The sequence below is a fragment of the Manis pentadactyla genome, chromosome 19, assembly GCF_030020395.1.
Source record: "Manis pentadactyla isolate mManPen7 chromosome 19, mManPen7.hap1, whole genome shotgun sequence".
NCBI classification, from domain to species: Eukaryota; Metazoa; Chordata; class Mammalia; order Pholidota; family Manidae; genus Manis; species Manis pentadactyla.
In genome coordinates, this window is record NC_080037.1 from 6,967,301 (window position 1) to 6,991,859 (window position 24,559).

At 46.5% G+C, this 24,559-nt stretch overlaps 1 protein-coding gene across 7 annotated transcripts in view; it reads left to right on the plus strand.

Moving 5' to 3' along the window:
• Positions 1–24,559, plus strand: part of CD244 (CD244 molecule) — a 39,293-nt gene that overhangs the window by 12,957 nt on the left and 1,777 nt on the right. The window contains exons 1-8 of one of the 7 annotated variants that reach the window (XM_036922750.2): positions 629–923; positions 16,532–16,870; positions 16,960–17,235; positions 18,597–18,704; positions 19,138–19,205; positions 21,287–21,346; positions 23,005–23,064; positions 24,424–24,480. In XM_036922750.2, the coding sequence (XP_036778645.2) occupies positions 863–923; positions 16,532–16,870; positions 16,960–17,235; positions 18,597–18,704; positions 19,138–19,205; positions 21,287–21,346; positions 23,005–23,064; positions 24,424–24,480 (1,029 nt within the window). In that variant the 5' untranslated portion in view covers positions 629–862. Of the gene's footprint in view, positions 1–628; positions 924–16,531; positions 16,871–16,959; positions 17,236–18,596; positions 18,705–19,137; positions 19,206–21,286; positions 21,375–23,004; positions 23,065–24,423; positions 24,481–24,559 lie in introns of those variants that run through there. The other 6 variants (XM_036922752.2, XM_036922753.2, XM_036922749.2 and 3 more) reach the window with 6 other exon arrangements.

Below are 24,559 nucleotides of genomic sequence, written 5' to 3' on the forward strand. Positions count from 1 at the left end.
AGGTGGGGTGGCGTGGGGGTGGAGGGTGGGGCCGTGCAGGGTGACTGCTCTGCCTCTTCCTTCCAGGGGGGCGCGAGGAGGCCCGAGGCTGCCTGGACTTTCTGGAGGGTGGAATTGAAGTGTGAGGGGGGACAGCAAAAGTGGGTCTGCATCCAGTCTGGGCGGGAAAAGGCAGGGGAAGAGAGAGGGAGAGCTACAAGAAAGTAGAAAAACAGGGAGGGGTGAACACAGAGGCACAGAGAAAACCGGAGCAAAAGCAAATGCTTAGGAAAACACTGCATGTGCTTCGACTTGGCTGTCACTTTGCAGAAATGCCCTGTTCTGTGAGATTTCTCAAGTGCCCCTCACTCCTCTCTTTCAACATTTCAGCCCCTAATCGAGGGTTGTGCCTCTCGTCTCACACCTGCCCCAACCCTCTCCCCTCCACCTTCACAATGTCTGTTGGGATGGGACAGTCTAGGATAATGACTGTTGGTCCCCATGTAGGTTTTTCCGTATCGCCAGTAGGATGGAGAGAATGGAGAACTATCTTGGGCATCTGCCGGCCCGGGGCAGAGAGATGGACTCTATTTTGAGGCTGGTTTTGTGACTCACTGTGAACCCCAAGCACCCGCCCACTTGAGGCAAACTGCAAGTTCAGCTTGTGGGAACTGTCAGCCCAGGTCCAGGGACTGGGGCTTTCTGAACGGCCTTGTTACTCTCAGCTGATGAGAAAAGCCCCCAGTTGAGGACACTGTGGCCAGACAGCCAGTGCGGCAGTTCTGCTCCCCGTTGCCCTCCTGCTGCCTGGCGCTGCGGAGCCTGTGCACAGCACAGCAGCTGGTGGGGGGGCGCTGCCGGCCTGAGCCCGCTGCCCCTGGGGATGCCGTGGCCGGCTCTTGCCCTCACGCTCCTCCTGCTCCTGCAGGGGCATCGGGGCCAAGGTAAGGAGGCCCAGCCTGGCGGGGGTGGGGGCTGGCATGCACTAGGGGAGATCAGAGCCCAGAGGCTCTGGGTTGTGCCACCTGCATTGTCCCTGCGCTCCTGACTCTCTGGGCAGGCTAGGTCACCCAGGACGGGCTGACAGGGGGTTGGGACAGCCTTGTGCACTGCATCTGGCCGTGCCGTCAGCAGTCCAGGCAGCCGAGGGCAAGGAGATTCCTTTCCATTGACCTTCATTGACCTTTCTGTAAAGTGGGGAGAGAGTCTCCTCCCTGCCGGCTGTCAGGACAAAGGAAATATCCTCTAATCGGGTGTGATTACCAGCAGAGAGAAGTGGTCCCCGGGCTTGGGTTTCTCAGGGAAGTTGGGTGATTTTGGAGTTCAGAGATCGGCAAACTGTTCCTTGTGGCCAGCAAGCTGAGTTGCCAAGGCTGCGGGAGGGTGGGGCCACTGGCCAGGACGGAGGCTTTCCCCGCCAGGCCTGGTCCCTCATCCTTCAACTCCTCCGGCAGCCCAGAGGCCAGGGGAGCCTGAGCGTTACTGGGGAAATGCTGGCTTGGGGCAGGGGCTGGGGAAGTGGGGTGAAGGGGCCGGTATTAGGAAGCTGCACAGCAAATGAGAACCGTCAGCTGGGCACTGAGCCGCCTACTGTTTACTTGGGGGCTCTCCCCTGAAGGCTGCGCCCCCTCTTTCTCTAACCCTGGAGTCTAGGGTGCTTGGAGGCTTGGAGCCTGCATTTTAGATCAGTGGCTCTTTGCAGACTGCTGTGGTTGGTGGTGGAGTGAGAGGAGGGCACGCTCTGGATGCAAAGGGAGGAACTGAGGTTTTGGGTCTCGCTTGTCCGGGGCCTGTTGGGAGCCCGCTGGCTCAGTGGCGGAGCCCCTGGGCCCTCCTGAGTCCTTCAAGAAGCTGCAATCGAGGCTCTGGTGGCCTCAGCATTTGTAGCGAACTCAGGCAGAGGGCGGCAGAGCAGGGGGAGGAACAGGGAGCAGAGAGAGCCATCTGGGGTCTGGGACCAGGGACCCAGGATCCCAGGGAGAGAGATGAGATGGAATGTGGCCTAAGGAGCCGACAGCATCTCAGAAAGCCGAGGTCAGGCTGACGGATTCGGTGCCTGGCTTTGGGGATGAGAGTGACAGAAGGCGAGGCTGAGGCTGAGATCCTGAGGCAGGGTGACAGGAGGGTGGCGCCCAGGGCTTCAGTGCGCTCTCTGGGCCCAGCCATGCCGCAGCCACCCTGGGGAAGCTGGGCATGGAGAGGGATGGGCCCGGGTCTCAGGGAACTTCCCTGGCGCCTTGCTCTGCCCTGTGTCTGTGGAGCGGGCCTGCTGCAAGCTGAGTGAAATGGCTGGCTTATCTGTTTCCATTTTTAAACTGTTCAGTCTGAAATAATTTCAGAGTTGCAGAGAAGTTGCAAGCATAGTACGGAGAACTCTTGTCTTTCCTTTTTCGAGATCCACCAGTTGTTAACAGCTTAACACATTTGCTTTCTCTCCATGTATATGTATGTGCATATAAATGCATTCATAATGATAATTTTTGCTGAACCATTTAACAGTAAGTTGCAGAGATAATGCCCCTTGGCTCCTACATATTTTAGGATATGTCTTCTAAGAAGGACATTCCCATATGACATCATAGCCTATCAATCAAATTTGGTAAATTTAACATTGATACAGTCCAATATATAGTCCATATTCTAATGTTATCAGTTGTCCCAGTTGTGCTTTATGGCATTTCCGCCCAGTCTGGATTGTGTGTTGCATTCAGTCATTGTGTCTCCTAGGGCATCTTTAATATACAACTATCCCCATTCTTTCTTCATCTTTCATGACACTGGCATTTTTGGGGTACAAGTCAGTTGTTTTGTGGAGCACTCCTTAATCTGGGCTTGTTGGCTGTTCCCCCGTATGATTCAGGTCACACATTTTTGTCAGGCGAATCACAGAAATGATGTGTCTTTCTTGGGGCATCCCATCAAGAGACATGATGACAGTGTAACATCCTTTCAAAAACTTGGTTTACTGGAGAGTTTCATATGAATAATACATATGTAAGAAGCTCATAGCACTCTTGAGCTTTGCAGAAGTCTTCCAAGCACCTGGCTTCACACGTCCATGTTACCACGGCCTGCGTGATGGGGCCTCCTGACCACCTCTCATCCATCTCTCCTCTTGCTCACTGCCCTTCAGCCACATCGACGTGGCCCTGGGGCACGTTCCGCTTCAGGGCTTTGCATTCAGTCTTCCCACCTCGAATGCTGCTCCGCTCCTCGCCAGATGGCTTGTTCCCTCAACTCCTCAGGATTCTGCTTAAATACCGCCTTCTCAGTGATGTCTTTCTCACTAAAAATGTCAATCTGGCCACCCTGCAGCTCCTTAGATCCTCTATTTAATTTTCTTTTTTACATACTATACTGTTTACTTATTTGTTTTATTTTCTGTCTCCCAGGCTCCTCTTACTTCACTAGAATGATAGATTCCTGGGGCCAGGGATTTTTCCAGTTTTCTTCACTGCTGTATCTTCAGGATCTAGAACAAATGACCCTCAATAAAAATTGAATGAATGAATGAATGAGGACTTTAAATAATCCATGGAATAAAGGGAGCATTTATTTGTCTACCAGCGAGTTTCAGTGGGAGAAGTTGTAGATTTCAAACCGATGGCTACCACATGGTCTTGAGGAAGTTAACTAACCTCTGGTTGCTCGGTTTTTCGTCCATCAAATGATGTCAACTGTGGTGTCTGTTTTGTAGAGATATGTAAGGTTTAGATGAGAGTATATAAACTGCTTAGAAAAGTGTCAAGTTTTAACAAGTCCCCCCAAATCAAAACTCATGTTTTTCAGCACTTCAGAGACAGGGTATATATTTCGCTTAGTTTTGTAATCAGGGTCAGGATGAGAGACTATACAGCAATTCTTTGTTGATTAATTAATTCAATGGAAAGAGATTTAGAGAATCCTTGATAAGATGATAAAGCTTTAATGTTGGTACCCTTTCCTGAGAATTTCTCATCATCCTAACCATGACCTTAGGGAGACATCAACATTTTTAACTTAAAGGAACACATATTCAAGACATTCAATCATATTGTTGCATCATCTTGTAAAATATTCTAATTGTCTTCACAAAAACATCATCCCCTCTATTCCCACCCTTCCAGGGTATGTTCTGAGCAGCTCTGAACCGGGCCTTGGGCTGAGGATTTGGTGGTGAACAAGTACACAGCCCCTTCGATCAGGGAGCCTACGTCTATCACATGAATCAATATATAATCACATCTGTGATCTGTGAACAACAGGGTGCCCAATGTAGCAGGTGCTCAAAACATGTTATATGAATGATTAAATGAATTATTTTCAGGCATCTAAGCAGGAGATTGGGATGGTTTTGGGGTCAGATGTGTTGGGGAGCAGGAACCTTCAAATCACTGCCCACAGAAGTGGGCCTCAGCCCTGAAGTTCGCTGTGGACCCTAACTTCGGGCTTTGACTGTGCATTCTGCAAAAACCCCAAGGGACACGCTGGAGGCTGGGAATGCTGTGGGGCCAGGGGTGAGATGTGCTGGACGAGAAAGGGCAGGAGCAGCATCCAATGGAGTAGTTCTGAGGGTTGCTGGCTGTGTAGATTATGCTGAACTTTCACTTCTCAGGGAGAAGTCTCTGATGGCAATTGCTCTGGCTGGGATCCAGGCAAGTTCTAAGAAGGCTGGAGTAATTTTTGCTCCTCTCTTCCTCACTGTACCTCTCTCAAACAAAGTGTGAATGGTGAAGTAGTGAGCACAGGCCAGAGATCTCGTGTCTCCAGCACCTTCCTGGAGGGAACCAGTTCTGTAGAAGTCATTCTAGGGATAGCTGGGCCATCATCTTCATGAACAAACCTTCGCATGAAAGTGTGACACAAGTACACAAAAGTGCACACAATTATCAAGGTCCATCTCAATGAGTTGTTGTTAAATGAATATGCCCTTCTATCTACCACAGATTTTCTCCCATCTCTTACCTCTTCCCTTTTTTGCAAATGCAACTGTTCTGACTTCCAACATCATAGGTTAGTTTCACCTGTATGTAAATGGAATCATATGGTATGTGCTCTGTGTCAGGCTTCTTTTGCTCAACATCTGATGAAATTATCCAGGTTGTTCCTTGGAGTTGATTGTTTTCATGGCTGTATAGTATTTCACAGTATATGGATTTATTCATCCATTCTTTCTATTGAGAACCTTTGGGGTTTTTCCAGGTTGTTTTTTCCCCCCTCCTATTGTAATAATGCTGCTGTGAGCCTTTTGTACATGCTTTTTGTTTCTGCATGTCTGTTGGGTACCTCTCTAGGGGTAGAATCATTTAGTATGTGTATGTACCTCATAGGTTTGTTCATGAAGACGAAGGCCCAGCTATCCTTAGAGTGACTCTATGTAGATTTCAAACCGCGGGCTACCACATAGTCTTGAGGAAGTTAACTAACCTTTGGTTTCTCGGTTTTTCATCCATAAAATGATGTCAACTGTGGTGTCTGTTTTGTAGAGATATGTAAGGTTTAGATGAGAGTATATAAATTGCTTAGAAAAGTGTCAAGTTTTAACAAGTCCCCCCAAATCAAAACTCATGTTTTTCAGCACTTCAGAGTCAGGGTATATATTTCACTTTGTTTTGTAATCAGGGTAAGGATGAGAGACTATTCAGCAATTCTTTCTTGATTAATTAATTATCAATCTGCTAGTTAATTAGCTGCTTGATTAATTAATTAGCAGCTGCTGACACACTGGTTTCCAGATGGACAGAGCAAGCAGTGCATGAGGGAGCTCCGTGCTTTTTTGTTCTGAGGGCCCAACAATGGGGAACAAAAGCGCAAGGGTGTGGAGCCTGCAAGGTGAAGACCAAAGTGGAGGGACCCATGTTTCTGTGGCTTCCCTATGCATTCTGCATATTTCTATATTAGAGTTATTCTGGGAGTTAACTGAGGTGCATTCTTGAATTTAACTAATTAATTAATCGATTGAATGTTTCGGTAAGCTCTTACTGTGTTTCCAGAAATGCAAGATTTTGTGAGGGAAACATGAAACAGGGGTTGATTCAATCCTTAAGAATCTTTCAGATAGATAGAGGAAAATAGCCCTGTACAATCTCAATGATAAGGGAAGACAGAAAATGCCGTGTCACTGGCAGGCAAGGTACATTTAGCATAGACAGGAGCTCCTTCTAGGTGGGGACAGTGGGACGCAGCCTTGAAGGATGAGCAAGAGTTCAGAAGACAGGAGTAAGGTAGAAGGACAAGAGCAGAGGGAACAGCCTGAACAGAAGCAGGGAGAACATGAAAAGCAAATCACTTGTTACCTTGGAGAAAGATGGTGTTGGGGATGAGATGCTTCTGTTAACCGGGACGAGCAGTGGGACGTGGGCTGGGTAAGTCTGACAGAGGTAAGGGGGTGCACTTTCTGAGGGGTCAGTATGGTCAGTATGAAATCTCCACGGGTGGGCCGAGCAGGGAGGAGGAGAGGAGATGAGGTGGGAGGTGGGCATGCAGCGGCCTCCTTCTACTTTAAGACGTCGCCTTCAGCAGGGCTGGCCCTGCCCCGGCGCTTCCGAGGTCTCCAGGTGCTCTCTGCGCGCAGTCCCCAGCAGCGGTTCCTCCTGCCAGCGCCTGAGGCCTAGTGGCACGACCCCAAGCTGAGAAAAACCTCAACATCCTTTTGTTGGCCGGAGGAAGTGGTGCTGCTCTGAGACTTTCCCCTGCCCCACCTCCTGGGCGCTCAGGCCTCCCCCTCCTCCACCCGCAGGCCCAGGTCCGAGGAGGCTGGGCTGACTGCGGACACTGTGGCTTTGCACACAAGCTCGGGCCTGAGTGGAACTCAGTGCATGGTCAGATGGTCTCCCTGAGCACCCTGCATGCTGCCTGCCATTTCTTCCTGAGGAGGCAGTGGACTTGATCTCCTGCCCCCTGCCCTCTCTCTGCAGAATTATCCATTTACCCTGTTTGTCGTTAAGCACCGGAAGAGGGGCCCCAAAGCCGCTGAGCAGCAGAGGCAGTAGAGGCAGGGGCCCTGGGGCCTCCCCTGACCACCGAAACCTGTTGTGGCCACTCCTCTCTGAACCATCCAGAGCTCTTTGTCAGGGCCTCCTCCAGCTCTCTCCGAGCATGTCAGAACTGTGTTGAACTAGCTTTGCACACTGGCATTTCTTGTCTCTCCATGTGGCAATGCATGCCCGTCAGGACCGGGCTGAGGTCTTCCTATATGGTCACAACGCCTGCTCACCTCTCCGCCGTGTCTACCCCACAGCCTCGCCCCTGCCCCGACCCCTCCCTGGCCAGCCTCACTCCCACCGGCCTCCTCCTCCTACGCCACACAGATGAGGGCTGCCCAAGAAAATTCAGCAACGAAGAGCAACTACAGATTCAGAGCCGGCACTCTCAGCAGGGCCCCCAGGGGCCTGGGAAGCCTGTGTCTGATGCACCACTTCTCCCATTCCCCAGAGGTGATTCCACACCTTCACTGTTTCCTCAAGGTCTTGTTCCACCATCGTGGCCTCTGTCAGCCTGCACCCTCCTTCTCCGAGGGAACAGAGACACCAGTTAGGGACCCCACCAACTCTGCCGACAACTCCCCAGTCTCGGAGACACCGGGAAGGGATTCCCCAAGGTCAGCCCCCTCATCCACCCCACATGCGAGCACGTTTGCCTCTGATCCGTGCCGGGGTGCTCGCCTCCTTTCATCGCCAGTCCTTCCTCATGTGCTCTGGACCTCACTGCTTCATCCAGGAGTCCGTCCAGGGCCACTAGGCCCACAGTGACATCTCTGATCTTTCTTCAACTGCCCCCTTTCTGCCTTTAGATCATTTTCCTCACATTTAAACTGTGTTGGGAAAATTCCCAGTTGTCCCCTCTTCTGTCTTTCTTTCCTATGGTCTCCTCTCCTACTCACACAGAACACCTTACTTCTGTCGCTTCTGGTCACCAAATGTGTGGGCTTTTCCTCCACACCAAGCAATACTGTTTAACACCAGCTGCATCTACAGTTTAACTCAATGCTGCCACTATCTGCCCAGAGATAGCAACGGATCCCACAGGTTAAGGGCTCAGTCCCCCAAGACTGTACCCCCCATCCCAACTGCCCCCCTGCCTCTCATTCTTCAGATGCCAATCGAATGCCTAGATTGTCACCTGTACCTCTGACCAATTAGCTATAAACCCCCTCCTACGACCCCCTCCTCAGGTGCTACTAATGTGCTAAAGCATCTCACAGAACTCAGAGACACATTTATGTTTACCAGTTTGTTAAAGGATATGATGAAGGATACAGATGAGCAACCAGGTGAAGGGCATAGGGTTACGTCTGGGGGGTCCCTGGCTCAGGATCATCTGTCCTCCTAGAGCTGGGGCATGTTGTCCTCCAGAGGGGTGTGTTCAACCACTTGGAAGCTCTCCATACCCTGTACTTTTGGGATTTTATGGAGGCCTCATCATGTAGGCACAATCCATCATTAACTCCATTTCCAGTGCCTCTCCCCTCTCGGGAGGATGGGCGACCGCGCTGAAAATCCCAAACTTCTAATCATGCCTTGGCCTTTCTGGTGGCCAGCCCCCAGCCAGGAGGCACCGAGGGTCACCTCAGTAGAACAAAAGATCATATCAGTTCTCTGACCTAGGAATTTCTAAGGGTTTTATTTCTTTTTAAATATACTATTTAGTAAATTGAATCTATACTGAAAAGCCTTCTCACAAAGTAAACTCCATACCCAGTTGACTTCACTGATTGATTCTACCAAATATTTAAAAAGAAATCTTACAGAAATGCTTACACAATCTTACTCCAATGCTTTTAGAGATAGAAACAGATCATACCTCCAAATTTTCTTTATTAGGGTAAAATAACCTTGACACCAAAACCTGCATTCATGTCTTAAAATTAAAGGGGCTGCTCAAAAACATGGGTGCAAAAATCCTAAGCAAAAGACTAACAAACTAAATAGAGAAAAATATATTAAGAAAATAAAGTGTGGCCTACTTACAGAGGGAAAAATAAATTAATGGAGAAACTGCTGCTGAAGAAGCATAGACATTGGGTTTACTAGACCAAAACTTTAAATCAACTGTCTTAAATATGCTCAAGGCGAAAGGAAACTATAGACAAAGATCCAAAGGAAGCCAGGAGAATGTCTCAACAAATAGAGAACATTAATAAACTGGTATAAATTATAAAAAAGAACCACATATGAAAAAGAAATTCTGGAGCTGGAAAGTACAATAACTGAAGGTCATTTTTGTAAGTTTCCACTTTGACTTTTTGACTTTTTTTTTATCAAATGTTCATGACAGTGGTTCAGCACTCCCCCTCCCCCTCCCCCTTCCCCTTCCTCCTGCCTCTGCCCACTCCCCTCCCCCATGGTAACCAGTCACTTCTCAGTGTCTGTGAGTCTAATGCTGTTTTATTCCTTATGTTTTGCTTTGTTTTTGTATTCCACAAATAAGTGAAATCATATGGTATTTGTCTTTCTACACCTGGCTTATTTCACTGAGCATTGTATCTTCTAGATCCATCCATGTTGCTGTAAATGGCAAGATCTCTTTTCCTTATTTTATTTTATTTTTATTAAGATATCTTTTGAAGGTTTCACATGAGCAACATTGTGGTTACAACATTCACCCATATTAGCAAGTCCACCCCTCCACCCCATTGCAGTCATTGTCTATCAGTGTAGTGAGATGCTATAGAGTCACTATTTGTCTTCCCTGTGCTATATTGCCTTCCCTGTGCCCCTCCTACATTATGTGTGCTAATTATAATACCCCTTAATTCCCTGCTCCCTCCATCCACCCATCCTCCCCAACCCCTTCCTTTTGGTAACCACTAGTACCCTCTTGGAGTCTGTGAGTGTGCTGCTGTTTTGTTCCTTCAGTTTTGCTTTGTAGTTATACTCCACAATGAGCGAAATCATTTGGTACTTGTCTTTCCCCCCTGGCTTATTTCACTGAGCATAATACCCTCTAGCTCCATCCATGTTGTTGCAAATGGTAGGTAGGATTTGTTTTCTTCTTATGGCTGAATAATATTCCATTGTGTATAGGTACCACCTCTTCTTTATCCATTCATCTGCTGATGGACACTTAGGTTGCTTCCATATCTTGGCTATTGCAAACAGTGTGGCGATAAACATAGCGGTGCATATATCTTTTCAAATCAGGGATTTTATTTTCTTCAGATAAATTCCTAGGAGTGGAATTCCTGGGTCAAATGGTATTTCTATTTTTAGTTTTTTGAGGAACCTCCATACTGCTTTCCACAGCAGTTGTACCAATTTTCAATCCCACCAACAGTGTAGGAGGGTTCTCATTTCTCCACATCCTCACCAGAATTTGTTATTTCTTGTCTTTTAGATAGTGGTCTTCCTAACTGGTGTGCCATGATATCTCATTGTGGTTTTAATTTGCATTTTCCTGAGGATTAGCAATGTGGAGTGTCTTTTCATGTGCCTGTTGGCCATGTGTATTTCTTCTTTGGAGAAGTGTCTGTTCAGGTCCTCTGCCCATTTCTTGATCAGGTTATTTTGCTTTTTGGGTGTTGAAGTGTATGAGTTCTTCATATATTTTGGATGTTAACGCCTTATCAGATGAGTTGTTTACAAATATATTCTCCCAAACTGTAGGATGCCTTTTTGTTCTGCTGATTGGTGTCCTTCGCTGTACAGAAGCCTTTTAGTTTGATGTAGTCCCACTTGTTCATTTTTTATTTTGTTTCCCTTGCCTGAAGAGATATGTTCAGGAAAAAGTTGCTCATGTTTATATTCAAGAGATTTTTTCCTTTGTTTTCTTCTAAGAGTTTTACAGTTTCATGACTTACATTCAGGTCTTTGATTCATTTTGAGTTTACTTTTGTCTCTGGAGATAGACAGCAATCTAGTTTCATTCTCTTTCATGTAGCTGTCCAGTTTTGCCAATACCAGTTGTTGAAGAGGCTGTTACTTCCTATTCATGGCTCTTTTATCATATGTCAATTGACCATAGATGGGTGGGTTTATATCTGGGTGCTCTATTCTGTTCCACTGATCAACAGGTCTGTTCTTGTGCCAGTACCAAATTGGATTACTGTAGCTTTGTAGTATGGCTTTAGGTTAGGGAGCATAAATCTTTTTTCTCAGGATTTCTTTGGCTATTTGGAGTCTTTTGTGGTTCCATATGAATTTTAGAACTATTTGTTTTAGCTCATTGAATAATTTTCATAGGGATTGCATTGAATCTGTACATTTCCTTGGGCAGGGTGGCCATTTTGACAATATTAATTTTTTCTACCTATGAGCATGGGATAGATTTCCATTTTTTGGTGTCTTTTAAAATTTTTCTCATGAGCGTCTTGTAGTTTTCAGAGTATAGGTCTTTTACCTCCTTGATTAGGTTTTTTCTTATGTATTTTATTCTTTTTGATTCAATTGTAAATGGGGTTGTTTTCCTGATTTCTCTTTCTGCTAGTTTGTTGTTAGTATATAGGAATGCAACAGATTTCTGTGTATTAATTTTGTATCTTGCAACTTTGTTGAATTCAGTTATTAGTTCTAGTAGTGTTTTGGTGGATTTCTTGGGGTTTCATGATATGTATCATATCATGTCATCTGCAAATAGTGAGAGTTCAATTTCTTCCTTAACAATTTGGATGCCTTTTTTCTCTTTGTGTTGTTTGATTGCTGTGGCTAGGATCTCCAGTACTATGTTGAATAAGAGTGGTGATAGTGGGCCTTCTTGTCTTGTTCCTGATCTTAGAGGAAAAGCTTTTGGCTTTTCACTCTTCAGTATGATGTTGGCTGTGGGTTTGTTGTATATGGCCTTTATTATGTTGAGGTACTTGCCCTCTATACCCATTTTGTTGAGAGTTTTTATCATGAATGGATGTTGAATTTTGTCAAATGGTTTTTCAGCATCTGTTGAGATGATCATGTGGTTTTTATCCTTCTTTTTGTTAATGTGCTGTATGATATTGATGGATTTAAGAATATTGTACCATCCTTGCATCCCTGGACTAAATCCCACTTGGTTATGATGGCTGATCTTTTTGATGTATTTTTGGATTTGGTTTGCTAATATTTTGTTGAGAATTTTTGCATCTATGTTCATCAGGGATATTGGTTTGTAGTTTTCTTTTTTTGTGGTGTCTTTGTCTGGTTTTGGTATTAGAGTGATGCTGGCCTCATAGAATGAGTTTGGAAGTATTCTCTCCTCTTCTACTTTTTGGAATGCTTTAGAAGGAATGGGTATTAGCTCTTCTTTAAGTGTTTGGTAGAATTTGGCTGTGAAGCCATCTGGACTTGGAGTTTTGTTTCGGGGGAGTTTTTTGATTACTGATTTAATTTCATTGTTGGCAATTGATCTCTTCAGATTTTCTGTTTCTTCCTGGGTCAGTCTTAGAAGGTTGTATTTTTATAGGAAGTTGTCCATTTCTTTTAAGTTGTCCAATTTACTGACATATAATTTTTCATGGTATTCTCTAATAATTCTTTGTATTTCTGCAGTATCCATTGTGATTATTCCTTCTTTGTTACTGATACTGTTTATGTGTGTACACTTTTTTTTTTTCTTGATAAGTCTGGCTAGTGGTTTATCTATTTTGTTTATTTTCTCAAAGGACCAGCTCCTGGTTTCATTGATTTTTTTCTATTGCTTCATTCTTCTCTATTTTATTTATTTCTGCTCTGATCTTTATTATGTCCCTCCTTCTACTGACTTTGGGTTTCATTTGTTCTTCTTTTTCTAGTTTCTTTAATTGTGATTTTAGACTGTTTATTTGGGACTGATCTTGTTTCTTGAGGTAAGCCTGTATTGCTATGTACTTTCCTCTTAGAACTGCCTTTGCTGTGTCCCACAGATTTTGGGTTGTTGTGTTTTTGTTTTCATTTGTCTCCATGTATTGCTTGATTCTGTCTTAATTTTTTAATTGATACATTGATTATTTAAAAGCATGTTGTTTGGCATCCATGTGTTTTTAAGTCTTTTTGTTTTCTTTGTGTAATTTATTTCTAGTTTTATACCATTGTGGTCTGAGAAGATGTTTGATACAATTTCAATATTTTTGAATTTATTGAGGCTCTTCTTGTGATCTATTCTGGAGAACATTCCATGTACACTTGATAAGAATGTGTATCATCCTGCTGCTTTTGGGTGGAGTGTTCTGAAGGTATCTGTTAAGTCCATTTGATGTAATGTATTGTTCAGTGCCTCTGTTTCCTTATTTATTTTCTGTCTGGTTGACCTGTCTATTGATGGGAGTGGTGTGTTAAAGTCTTCTGAAATGAATGTGTTGCAATCTATTTCCTCCTTTAATTCTGCTAGTATTTGTTTTACATATTTAGGTGCTCCTATTTTGGGTACATAGATATTTATAATGGTTATATCCTCTTGTTAGACTGATTCCTTTATCATTATGTAATGTCCTTCTTCGTCTCTTGTTTCTTTGTTTTGAAATCAATTTTGCCTGATATAAGTACTGCTACTCCTGTTTTTTTCCCCCTATTATTTCCATGTAATATCTTTTCCATCCCTTTACTTTTTTGGAATTAAATCCACCATATTACTATTTACTTTCTATGGCCCTGCCTGTTCTATGTTTTTCTATGTTTCTTTTTCTATCCTTTATTTCCTTCTTTTGGATTGATTATAGTTATTTCTTTATTTCTTCTCCACATTATGTTTTAACTTTACCATTTTACATTATTTCACTATTCATTTAGTGATTAGTCTAGAGATTAGAGCATGTGTTCTTGATTTATCAAAGGTGAATATAAAATAGCACTTTTTGTCACTTTCTGGACTAGACATTTTAATTTTCTTTGCCCACTTCTGAATTAAATTATATTTTTACTTTAATTCAATATTTTAACTCTGCAAGACATTATTATATCTTTAAACAGTCAATATTCATTTACATGGAATTACATATTTACTGTTTCTATTGTTTGTCATCTATTCTTATCTCTGAGTTCCCATTTTGGATTATTTTCTCTATTGAAGAGTATCCCTTGGTGTTTTCCTTACTCTAGTTCTATTTGAGACAAGTTCTCTCAATTTTTGTTTTTCTAAAAATGCCTTTATTTCTTTTTTATTATTGAGATATCTTTTCACTGGTATAAAATTCCAGCTTGGCAGTTATTTATTTCAGCACTTTGAAGACATTATCCCATTGTCTCCTGTTTTTTATCTTTTATATTGAAATGTCAGCTGTAAATTGTTTCTTTTGTGAAGGGAATTATTTTCCCCTCTGCTTTTTGAAAGATTTTTCTCTTTGTCCTTTGGTTTGAATAAGTTTTTTTTGATGTGTATGAATTTTTTCTTTTGTTTTACTCTTGCTTCAGATTTGTAGCACATTTTACAATGACTTTAGTTCATTTTGAAAAATTATCATCCAATATCTCTTTTGCATTATCTCTCTCTCCTTTCTTGGCTGTCCAATTATACTTTTAAAAATCTAGGCTTCAGGTTACTGTAGCTGCAGAATGAACCACCCCAAAACTTAGTAGTTTAAAACAACCACCACCTAGTTAGTCAATGAATCTGCTAGTTGGCAATTTGGGCTGGGCTCAGCTTGGCCATTCTTTTAGCTTCAACTTGCATAACTCATACATGTACGGTCAGCTGCCAGGTGGGCTGGGGATGGCTGATCTAGGATGGCCTCAGCTGTGTTGGTTTACCTTTTCTCCATGTGATCTCTCATCCTCTGGTAGGCTATCTTAGACTTGTTTACATGTCAGCTGGACAAGATTCTAAGGGAACAAGTAGAATGCGCAATTCTTCTTCAGATCTAGGCTTAGAAATTACACAACAACATTTTTGCTACATTTTATTCAGAAGACCAGCCCACTTACAGGAGATGGGGAAGTGAACCCAATCTGCTGATGATGAGAAGAGCTGCAAAGTCACATTGCAAGGGGCAAGGCCATTTCAGCATTCTATTATAGTAGCTCTCTGATGAACTTCTCAAAACTATATTTAATTTCCTTGAATGTATAGAACATAATTACTTTAAAGTTTATGATTGATAACTCTTTTTGATAACAAAATGTGTTCTGTTCCCAAATCACAAATTCCCTCAACTCAGGAACCATGTCTCACACATGAAAAGGCCTTGACTCTTCAGGGCCCCAGTTACAATGTGGACTCAGATGCCCCTTGTGTCTGTTTCTATTGCCTATTTTTTGGGGGGGCATGTTTCCTCTTCTTACACCTGTTAATTTTTTTTTTGTTTCATTTTGGACACTTTGCGAAAAGTTTTAGAAATAATTCAATGCTCCAGTTAATGTTGTTTTCATCTAGGAATAATTTATATTTGTTTCTAATAGGCAGCCATGTTAAAAATACTAGAAATTCTAGATCACTTTAATCCAACTGAGGATTGAGATCATTCAAAAATAGGCTTCAGTTCCTGTGAAAGCTGATCTATTTCTTGTTCACTCTTATTCTTAGTGTGTAACACCTCATGCTATCAATCCTAAGTCTGAGGGATGTTAGGTATCCATACTTCCTAAAAGAAGGTCCCTGAACTCCATGTTCTTTTAGTTCCTTGAGTTTATTGTAAACTCTGCTCAATTTCTCAGCCATTCAGCTGCTTTTTTATGCAATCAGAGTCCTTCAAGGAATAATATTCAGAAATGCTGGCCTCACTTTCTTAGTTTCCTTCTTCTAGGTCTTGGCCATAATGTCTCACTGCACTTTTAGCTGTCTTTTGCCTTTGACAACATGCTTTTATATTCTGCTTATTTTTTTCTTGCTATTCTCAGGGGGCGTTGGTTAGCAAGTCTTCATCTGGTCTTTCATGATCAGAATTAGAACATTTTGGGTTGTTTATTCCAACCTTTAGATGTATGCTGTGGAAGCAAAGTATGTTCTGTTCCTAAATCACAAATTCCCTGAACTCTGGAACCAAGTCTCACACATGAAAAGGCCCTGACTCTTCAGGGCCCCAGTTACAATGTAAACTCAGTAAAGACTGAATAATTTGGGATGACAGGGTGTGTCCTTTTTGTAGGCTTCATAATTATTTTTCCAGTGACCTTTGCTCTCAGGATCTTTATGCAAAGCTTGGTAGGTTGGATGGTTCTTGTATACAGTGCAATGACCACGGGAGACGAAGACACAGAGATGTATAACACAGCCTCTGCTTTTGGTTTGGTAATGGGCAGGGCCAGTTCAAGTCGTGGGAATATGAGTAGGAACCCCCTGTGTTCTACTCTTAGGAATGTCAAGATCAAAGAAACACATTCTATCAACCAAACAGTAATTACAAGTTCTTTAATAATTTACTCAGTCTCTTGAGGAAATGCCAGAGTGAAGGTGTGGTTGGGAGTGAGGGCATTTATAATGCATATGGACACCCTTTCTCTCCATTGCTGTCCTCTTAGTGTCCTCCATTTTAACAGATTTGTTTGTATAACTATCCCCATCTCCTATTCTTTTTTCCAATCTCTCCCTGATCCTCTCCATCCCACCCAGACAGACATGTTTATTTCTTGCATCGACTGGCCATGCCACAAAGCTTCCCTGCTAAAAATAGTCACAGGAACTTCCACTGTTGTTCACTTACTGCACTGGGCCTGACACTCTTTCTGCCACCTCCAGCCTGGGTTCTCTTTTCTAGAATCCCAAGATTCTGCCCACCATGTGGTTAGACTCTCAGGAGCATCTGTCTGCTTACGGCCCTCCAGCACCGTAAGGATAGAAGCATACTCTGTTCGGTGGAAGGTGCAATGGCCCTCAAATTCAAAGTGTTATGTGATACTGACTTGGAAGAATACTTTGGGTATGAAGTACGAAAATCGGACTTTGAATCATTTCAACAATAGACTCAGATTTTCTATCCAGGACTTAACTCTTCACATCGATGCAGCTCAGCATCAGGACAGCGGCCTCTACTTCCTGGAGCTCACCAATCAATCTGGGCACGTGTCACAGTGCAAGTTCCAGGTTTCTGTATTTGGTGAGTCCTCAGGAAAGCTCACCCTGCCCCTCTGACTCACACAGGGCTTGAATATCCAGTGCCTGTCTGATCAGAATCTCTGCTTCCAGATCATGTCGAGGAGCCCCGTGTGTTGGGGCAGTGGAAGGCCCTGGACACGGGGAAGTGCCAGGTGACTCTGTCCTGCTTGGTCTCCAGAGGTGGTGATGTGAGTTATGCTTGGTACAGAGGGAGTGAGCTGATCCGGACATCGAGGAACCTCACCAGACTGGAAGTGCAGATTGATGTCAACAGCTCGCACACATATGCCTGCAATGTCAGCAACCCTGTCAGCTGGGCAGACAACACCCTCACGCTCACCCCAGGCTGTCTGACTGGCCACCAGAGTGAGTGGAGCACTTTGGGTTATAACAGGGGCAGGAGTTAGACCTCGCATGCAGGCTCATGTGCAAGAAGACTCGGGCAGGAGATCTCTTGGCTGCCTCCCCCACCCTGTGCCCTGCAGCCCTTCCCCGGGGTGGCCCTGGCCTCTGAGCACACGGTTCCTATAAGGCAGGCCTGTTTTAGTCTAGGAAGAATTTTATCCCCATCAAGAATCTCCTTCTAGGAGATGCAAGATTATTCCTGGAATGCTTAGTGAGTCACTGCCCAGCCCCGTCTGCTGATCGTTATTTTCTTCCTTTGAGAGACTGATAGAGGCCTGCTTCCCCTCCTGAGTGGTAACTCCCACAAGCGATATGGTTCCCCTACAAGACACAACAGTGTCGCGGGAGCATCAGGCTGAAACCAGGCTGCCCGAAAGAGTTTATTGCTCATGGTCATTCTGAGAGTTACCCTGAGTTAAGTTCACACCAATTTTTATTAGGTAAACAAATAATTTAATGTGGCATCAGCATGGGCATTACAGGGAAAAAAAACAACTGTTGTTCCCGTTCTTAAAGAACTTACAGCCAAACAGGGCTAACAAAACTAAGTCCTCATGGGTGAGAAAGAAGCGAACAGTGTCACCCATGGCTTCACCTCTCACTAGCTCTGTGACCTCAGGCAGATTCATTAACTTCGGTGAGCTCTGATTTTTCTCTTGGGTAAACTGGGGATGTTAATAATAAAGGACCTCACAGAATTCTCGTTAAGATAAAATGAGATAATATCTGTAAAGCGCCTAGTCAGCGGGCACCCGGATCGCTTAATTCCTTTCCCTTCTTGACTTGCCGGCTTATATGTCAGGCCACAGGCAGGTCACAAATGTGAAATGCAGAAGTTCAGATGAGGAAGGCCAGCCGGAGGCAGGAATAGCAGGAAGCTGGAAAGGAAGACTTGCCTCCCACATAGTCGGTGTGCAATAAATGTTTGTTGAGTAAAAAATGAAAAAATTGGTGGATGTAACATTTGTTACATAACATAGGTTAAATTAGGTACTTAAACCCCCATGTGTAGATAACATTATCTCATTTTTGTAAGTGAACACAGGCTCAGAGAGATTAAGGAAGTTACCCAAGGGCCCAGAGTTTATAGAATTAGAATCTGAGCCAGACCTGTCAGATATTAGTATCCACGCTCTTAGCATCACTCAGGGGAGGTCACCCAATTGAGCAGAGAGGCCACCTTGAGGTGAGTGCGTAGGGCATGGGGAGCCCAGCCACCCAGGAGAGGAGTGTGGGTTTTGAGGCAGCCCCTACGGGAGACAGGTGGGGAGGGAGCAGAGAGAAGGCGAGAGCTCAGGCCTCCTGCCTTCCATGTCCCTCAGAATTGGGCTTTCTGCCCTTTTTGGTGACGGTCGTGATTCTCCTAGTCTCACTGTTCCTGGGCACCCTCACCTGCTTTTGTGTGCGGAGGAGGAAGAGGGAGAAGTCAGGTAAGTGGGGTCCCTAGCAGGTGCTGCTGCCTGCTTAACACCCCCAGTGGCATGTGCCTGGGGGCATGGCCCCTGCCTCTCCTGGGGAGCGCTGGGATGCACCTGCATGGTCTGGAGGGGAGGCAGTGGCTGCTGAGCCCTTTCTTCCAGTCCTGCCTTCTGGGGCGGCCCTGGGAGGCTTGCAGTCTGGTCCCCAATGTGCAGATTTCCCTGCAGGTGGCTGATTTGGTGGGGGACCGTCTGGCTTGATGAGTAGGTGTGTCCGTGGTGGTAGGTGCCCTGAGCTCTTTGGGTATCGTGGGAAGAGCACTAACTTGCCTCCTTTCTAGAACATTTCTCAAGGTCTTGGCCATGTGGGATGAAGGTGGGACTCCAGGACCAGAAGCCCCTGGAGGTCTCTGCAGCTCTCCGCTGTGCTTCTTTCCCCTCACAGAGACCAGCCCGGAGGAACTTCTGACAATTTATGAAGATGTCAACAACCCACAAATCAGGAGAAATCAAGTAAGGCACCCTAGGGGCCGGGGTTTCTCTCAGTTAGTGCGGAAGACGCCCTTGGGAGGATGGCCATCAGGAGCAGGGGGACAAAGAGAACCAGACAGTTGTCCTCAGGAGGATCCTCAGCCTGCCCATCTATCTTTTCTCCATCAATCTCCCAGCTCTGGCCAAGAAGGAAAAGAGGAAAACAAGGGAGCCAAGGAGATGACAGGAGGCAGAGGGCATCTTGGTGCAGAGCTGCCCCTGCTGGGAAGGGATGAAGCACAGCAGAGGCCATGGCGTAGTGCATAGGGCATGCTGCTCCTGCCTCCCCAGGTGGCACCCAGGGTCCTTACCCGCTGGGCCAGCCCCCAGGAAGGGTCCAACTTTCTTGCGTGTTGTGTCCAACCACAAATTCCCACATCCCTGCAAGCCCAGGCTCACTTTTATGGGCCCCTTGACCGTTGCCCAGGCTGGGGAGGGTGCCAGGCTGACCAGCCACAATGTACGCTGCTCTGTGCTCACAGTGCCTTGGGAAGAAGAGGCCTGGGTCTGGCTGAGATGCTAGAGACAATAACCAGGTTAGCAGGAAGCAGATGGGCCGGTGTGCGAAGCTCCCGGCCGGGCTGTGCAGCAGCGGCCAGCTCAGTGGGGCCCCCAGGGCCGAGGAAGAGCAGCGGACTGCAGACAGCGGAAGGGCGGCCCTGCTGCTCCGCCGGCACAGGCCCAGGGCGTAGACAGGGTCCAGCTGGGCTCATGGCAGGAAGAGGAACGGCCCTCTTCCCACCCTTATTCCCGGGGCTCGGCCTGAGTGGGCGGGGCCAGAGTCGGGGTGGGGGCCCTTCCGCCTTCTGTGCGCGAGGCCCTGGGAGGCCTTGCAGAGAGGCGGCTTCCCTCAGGTCTGGGCTCCTCGGGAATCGAGCTCCCCTAGCTTGTTTCCTCGCCTCGGCAGCGGAATGTCGGGGTGTGAGAAACAAGAAAAGGCTTTGCTTCTCCTGTTACGACCACGCTGAGAACAAGAGCACCTGCCTGGAGCCACCGATGCCCAAACACCCGCTAACCATGGCCTCCCCAAGCCCACAGAATGAAGATTACTTTGGATAGGCACACGAAGGCGAATACAGAGGAAAATAACTCCAGAAAAAACCTCCTGGGGCCTCAGGCCTGCCACTGACTCGGCTCCTCCCTCCCCGGCCTCCCTCCCCGGCCTCTCCCTGCAGTATCTGCAATGTTGCCTTTGAAGGCTTAAATCTCAGTCTTCATGTGGCCTCATTCTGGGGCCCCAGACTTTTCTGGAAACACTTCCCTCAGGTCCGGGCAGAAGAGAAAAACAACAAACCCCCCATTTCCTGCCAGATGCCCATGACTCTGTAGCCTCCAAGGACAGCTGGTGTTTCTCTGCTCCTCCTGGCCTCTCCCTGCTTCTGGGGAGCAGGCTTGTACCTTGTCTCATGACTGCTGGTCTCCCTGCAGGGCTGGACCTTACGATATGTGCTCAGGGAATGAACAGCATGAGCAACCCCGAACCCCGATTTCCTGTGGGGCAAGAGGAAAGCAGGGAGTGTGTGTGCCCCGGCTTTCGGCCATGTGTCCAGGGCTCCATCTGGCTCTGTAGCTGCCCAGGGGACTGGCTTGAGGCCGAGGGCAAGCCAGCCACAAAGCTGGATCTAGAGAGGAAGCTTTAATGTGCTTGGTCTTCAAAACGGTTAAAGCCTCTGAATTTTAGTGTCCTGAGGTACGGCTGAGATCAGAGCCCTACTCAGAGCTCAGCACATCATCGGTGGTTATGTGGTAAGTTTAGTCAGGAAGGTAGCCAGTAAAGGCAGGTTTCTGAGCTGCCCAAGTCAAGAAGGTGACAGGAGCCTCCGTGGGCAGGACCACTTGTGCTGTCCCTTCACACCTGGGTGGTTCCTTGCTTCAGACTCTCGCTGTCCCACTGGGAGTCTCCCTTCCCACAGCGCCCCCATCCTGGGGCGGCCAATGACTGCCTCCCTCCCTGGACTCTGGGAGCCCCTCTTCTTTGTGCTGTCTTTCTGCACTTGGTGCAACTCTGACAGGGTGGCTGTCTGCTCACGTCACCACACGTCCCTTCATTATTTCTTGTGCAGAGGCAGAAGCAGAATTCCCCTGGAGAAGGTACCACCATCTACTCCATGATCCAGTCCCAGGTACCACTCCGGTTTCTCACATCCATCCGTACGTGTCTGTGGGGCTTCCTAATGCCCTTACACCCTTGAGTGACAGACTAAAACCTCAGTACTCCTGGGGTCTAGAAGATGGCTTGGCTTCAGCTGAACTGAGTTGTTTGAAAAGTTCGGTGTATTTCTGGAGTCTCTTGACGGAGCTGAGCAGAGCTGGAAAGGCTGATGTGGACACACTTCTTTCTTCCATGCCTGGGCAGCAGGTGTGGCCCAGATGAAGTCAGTAGGTGGAGGAAGCTTATCAGGGGCCTGGACTCCTCTTTTCCCTCCTTGCTGCTTCCAAGTCTTGGAGCCCTTGTACTTTTTCTCTCCACTCCTTATTGTGCCTGTTTTCAGGAAAGCCTGGGTCCGTGTTGTTCTCTTTTATCGTATTATGACTTAACGATAACATTTATTAAGTACTGAACGGTGCCTCCTTTCTTAATGAATTTCACAAAATGGCCTCATGAAGTAGGTCTAATACAAACCCCACTTTGCAGATGAGGAAACTGATCAGAGATTAACTCATGGGCTCAAGGCCATCTAGCTGGGTAGTGGCAAAGCTGAACCGAATGCTTGAGTCTCCGCTCCACCTTCCCCAACCTCGTCTCTAACATTCTGGAATTCTGGAAAGTCACCCATACGTTAGAGAAGCATCCTCTAATAGTGACAGCTAAGATGACGTTACTGACAACCCAGACCGGGTCGTCTTCTCAAGGGAAACACCGCCCACTGGGTGACCAGTGATGAAAAATTTCTGATAAAAATGACTTAAAACAAATTCATACCTGAAGTAGCAACTTCTTCAGTTTGGTGGCTGAGAGAATCCTTGGGGAATGGTGATAAGTTTCAGAGAAAGATCAAGAAAAGGAGGAAGAGGAGAAAGGGCAGGAGGGGAAGAGGGGAAGGGTAGGCAATGAAGGGGAGAGGAAAAGAGGGGGAAAGATGAAGGAGACGGGACGGAAGGGAGGGAGACGCCCACCTGCTCAGAGCCACTGCAGAATTCCCGGGTTGGGGGTCGCGTCCTCCTGTTCGCCTTAAGATAATGCGGTTCCCTAACAGAGGGCTAAAGCTGTTTGACGGCTGTAAGAGTGGTTGATCCCTGCCAGTTGTCTGGCTTTAGTCACACTGAACTCCAACAAGAGGAATTTGAATACATGGCAGGGGAGAGCTCCTCTTGGACTGAGACTTGAGTGAGAATGAGCTTTCTCCTCCGGAGTGCCTTTCCAGAGGACCCGGGAGCACTGCCATCGAGGACACCCGGGTCAGGTCCAGAGAAGGAAGGAGGCAGTGAGGGGTGGAGGAAGGCGCCCTGTAAGTCCTGGGGTTTAAATCCCACTCTACTGTGAACACCTTGGCCGAGGCTATTTGCTCATCTGTACAATGTGGTGGATTATGATCTTTCCTATCGTGTAGGGCGTTCCAAGTGTCAGGACGTAAGCACTAAACCAGGGCCCAACCAACAGCGGCTCTCTGCTGGCAGAGCGGCACTCGGTTGCCTGACCTCCCGACTGGTCCAGTGCTCCTTCCACTAACACCTAAGGCTTCTTCTGTCCTGGCAAGGCTGGCGGGGAGGGATGGGAGAGATGACCTGGAGCTGTGCTGGATCTATGCATCTGAAATGATTTTATTTCTTTTTCCATTAGCCTTCTGCTTCCACATCACAAGAAACCACGCTGTATTCACTAGTCCAGCCTTCCCGAAAGGTGAGTCCGCTCCTCCAGGGGGCGCTATTGATGCAGATGTGGGTTTCCAGCCCCTGGGCACCTGCAGGCGCGTGTTTGCCCTGTGAGCGCACCAGCACTTTCGAGGATTTTGTCTACTGGTGTATCTGAGCAGCTTGTGTTAAATGACTGCATTTAAATGCTAATGGACCAAGTAGAAATGCCTTCTGGTTCCATTTGGAGAAAGAACAGCTCTGAGACTAGATAGTGGATTAAAGGAGTCTCTAGGAGTTTCTGTGGGAGGCAGAAAAGAGGTGCTTTGTGCAGAGGGACCATAGAGTCTTAGCCGACCAGCCGAAGCTACAGTGCGAGGTATGGGAGAATTTCCCAGACAGGGGCATAGCGCCTGGAGCTGGAGGAGTAGACAGAATCTAGGGAGACAGGATGTTGACTTTGAGGGAACCAGACAAACGCTCTGGCCAGTCACCCTTTGGGGAGGCCTCTCGTGGCAACCTTCATGGTCCCCTGGAATCCTGCTCCAGGCTGGACTCACGGCTCTTTTGTACCTGGAACCACAGAGCTGGGTAAGCTGGTGCCCACCCTTTGGGTGGGAGGGAGGTGGGCAGGATGGCACCCCACCGCATAGTAACCAACCCCAAATGGCATTCCCAAGGCTGGAGTCACAGAGTGAAGCCATAACCTTACCGTGTTAGTATGGGAAACTGGGAATCTGACAAACTGTGGAAGTGTTGAGCACATACAGGTCAGGGATCATGTGTTTCTATCAAACTGGGGAGAGGTTTTGGACAGATTTTCAGATTTTTCATTCCAATAAGTGATTCAACAACTTGGATTCCACCATGAGAGGTATTTATATTTACATTACCTGCTACAATACATGGAAGTACAGATGGTCACAGGTACCATGAATATGTGCTTTGGTATTATGTTATGAAAACTCAGTTTCCTACTGGAAATGCTTCTGAATTCCAGGGTTTCACCACATCGGGGTATGGGCTGGGCGTGGTACCTACTTGTGTGCCAGAAGTATTTACACTAGGGTTGTATGCATTGGAGGGATAGAAGGTTTGAGACAGCATTTGAATAAGGTTTGTCTGAAGGCTCTGTGTATGGGTGTGTGTGCCCTGGCATGTGTGGGTGGGAGGGGCATGTGGGAGTGGGATACTAAACTCTGACTTTGGTTCAGAAATACCATAGCATAAGCAAGTATGTATTGTATCTTCTCTGGAACCATAAACACCATTGTTTATTCCGGGGGTAGGAGGCTCTATGCACTTCTGGCTGGGGGACTTAGGGAATTTCTGGGCCCTGAATCTTTTGGGGCCTCTCACATCATTTACTAACCTGAAGCTAAGCACTCTTTGTCCTATGAATTTCCAGTCTGGAACCAAGAAGAAGAGCCATGGGTCTTCCCTCAACAACACTGTGTATGATGAGGTAAGAGTCTGTTGCAGAGTGGATTTTGTGCCCACGGCAGACCTCTGAAGTCCTACATTTGTGAAAAAGTCATGCATGC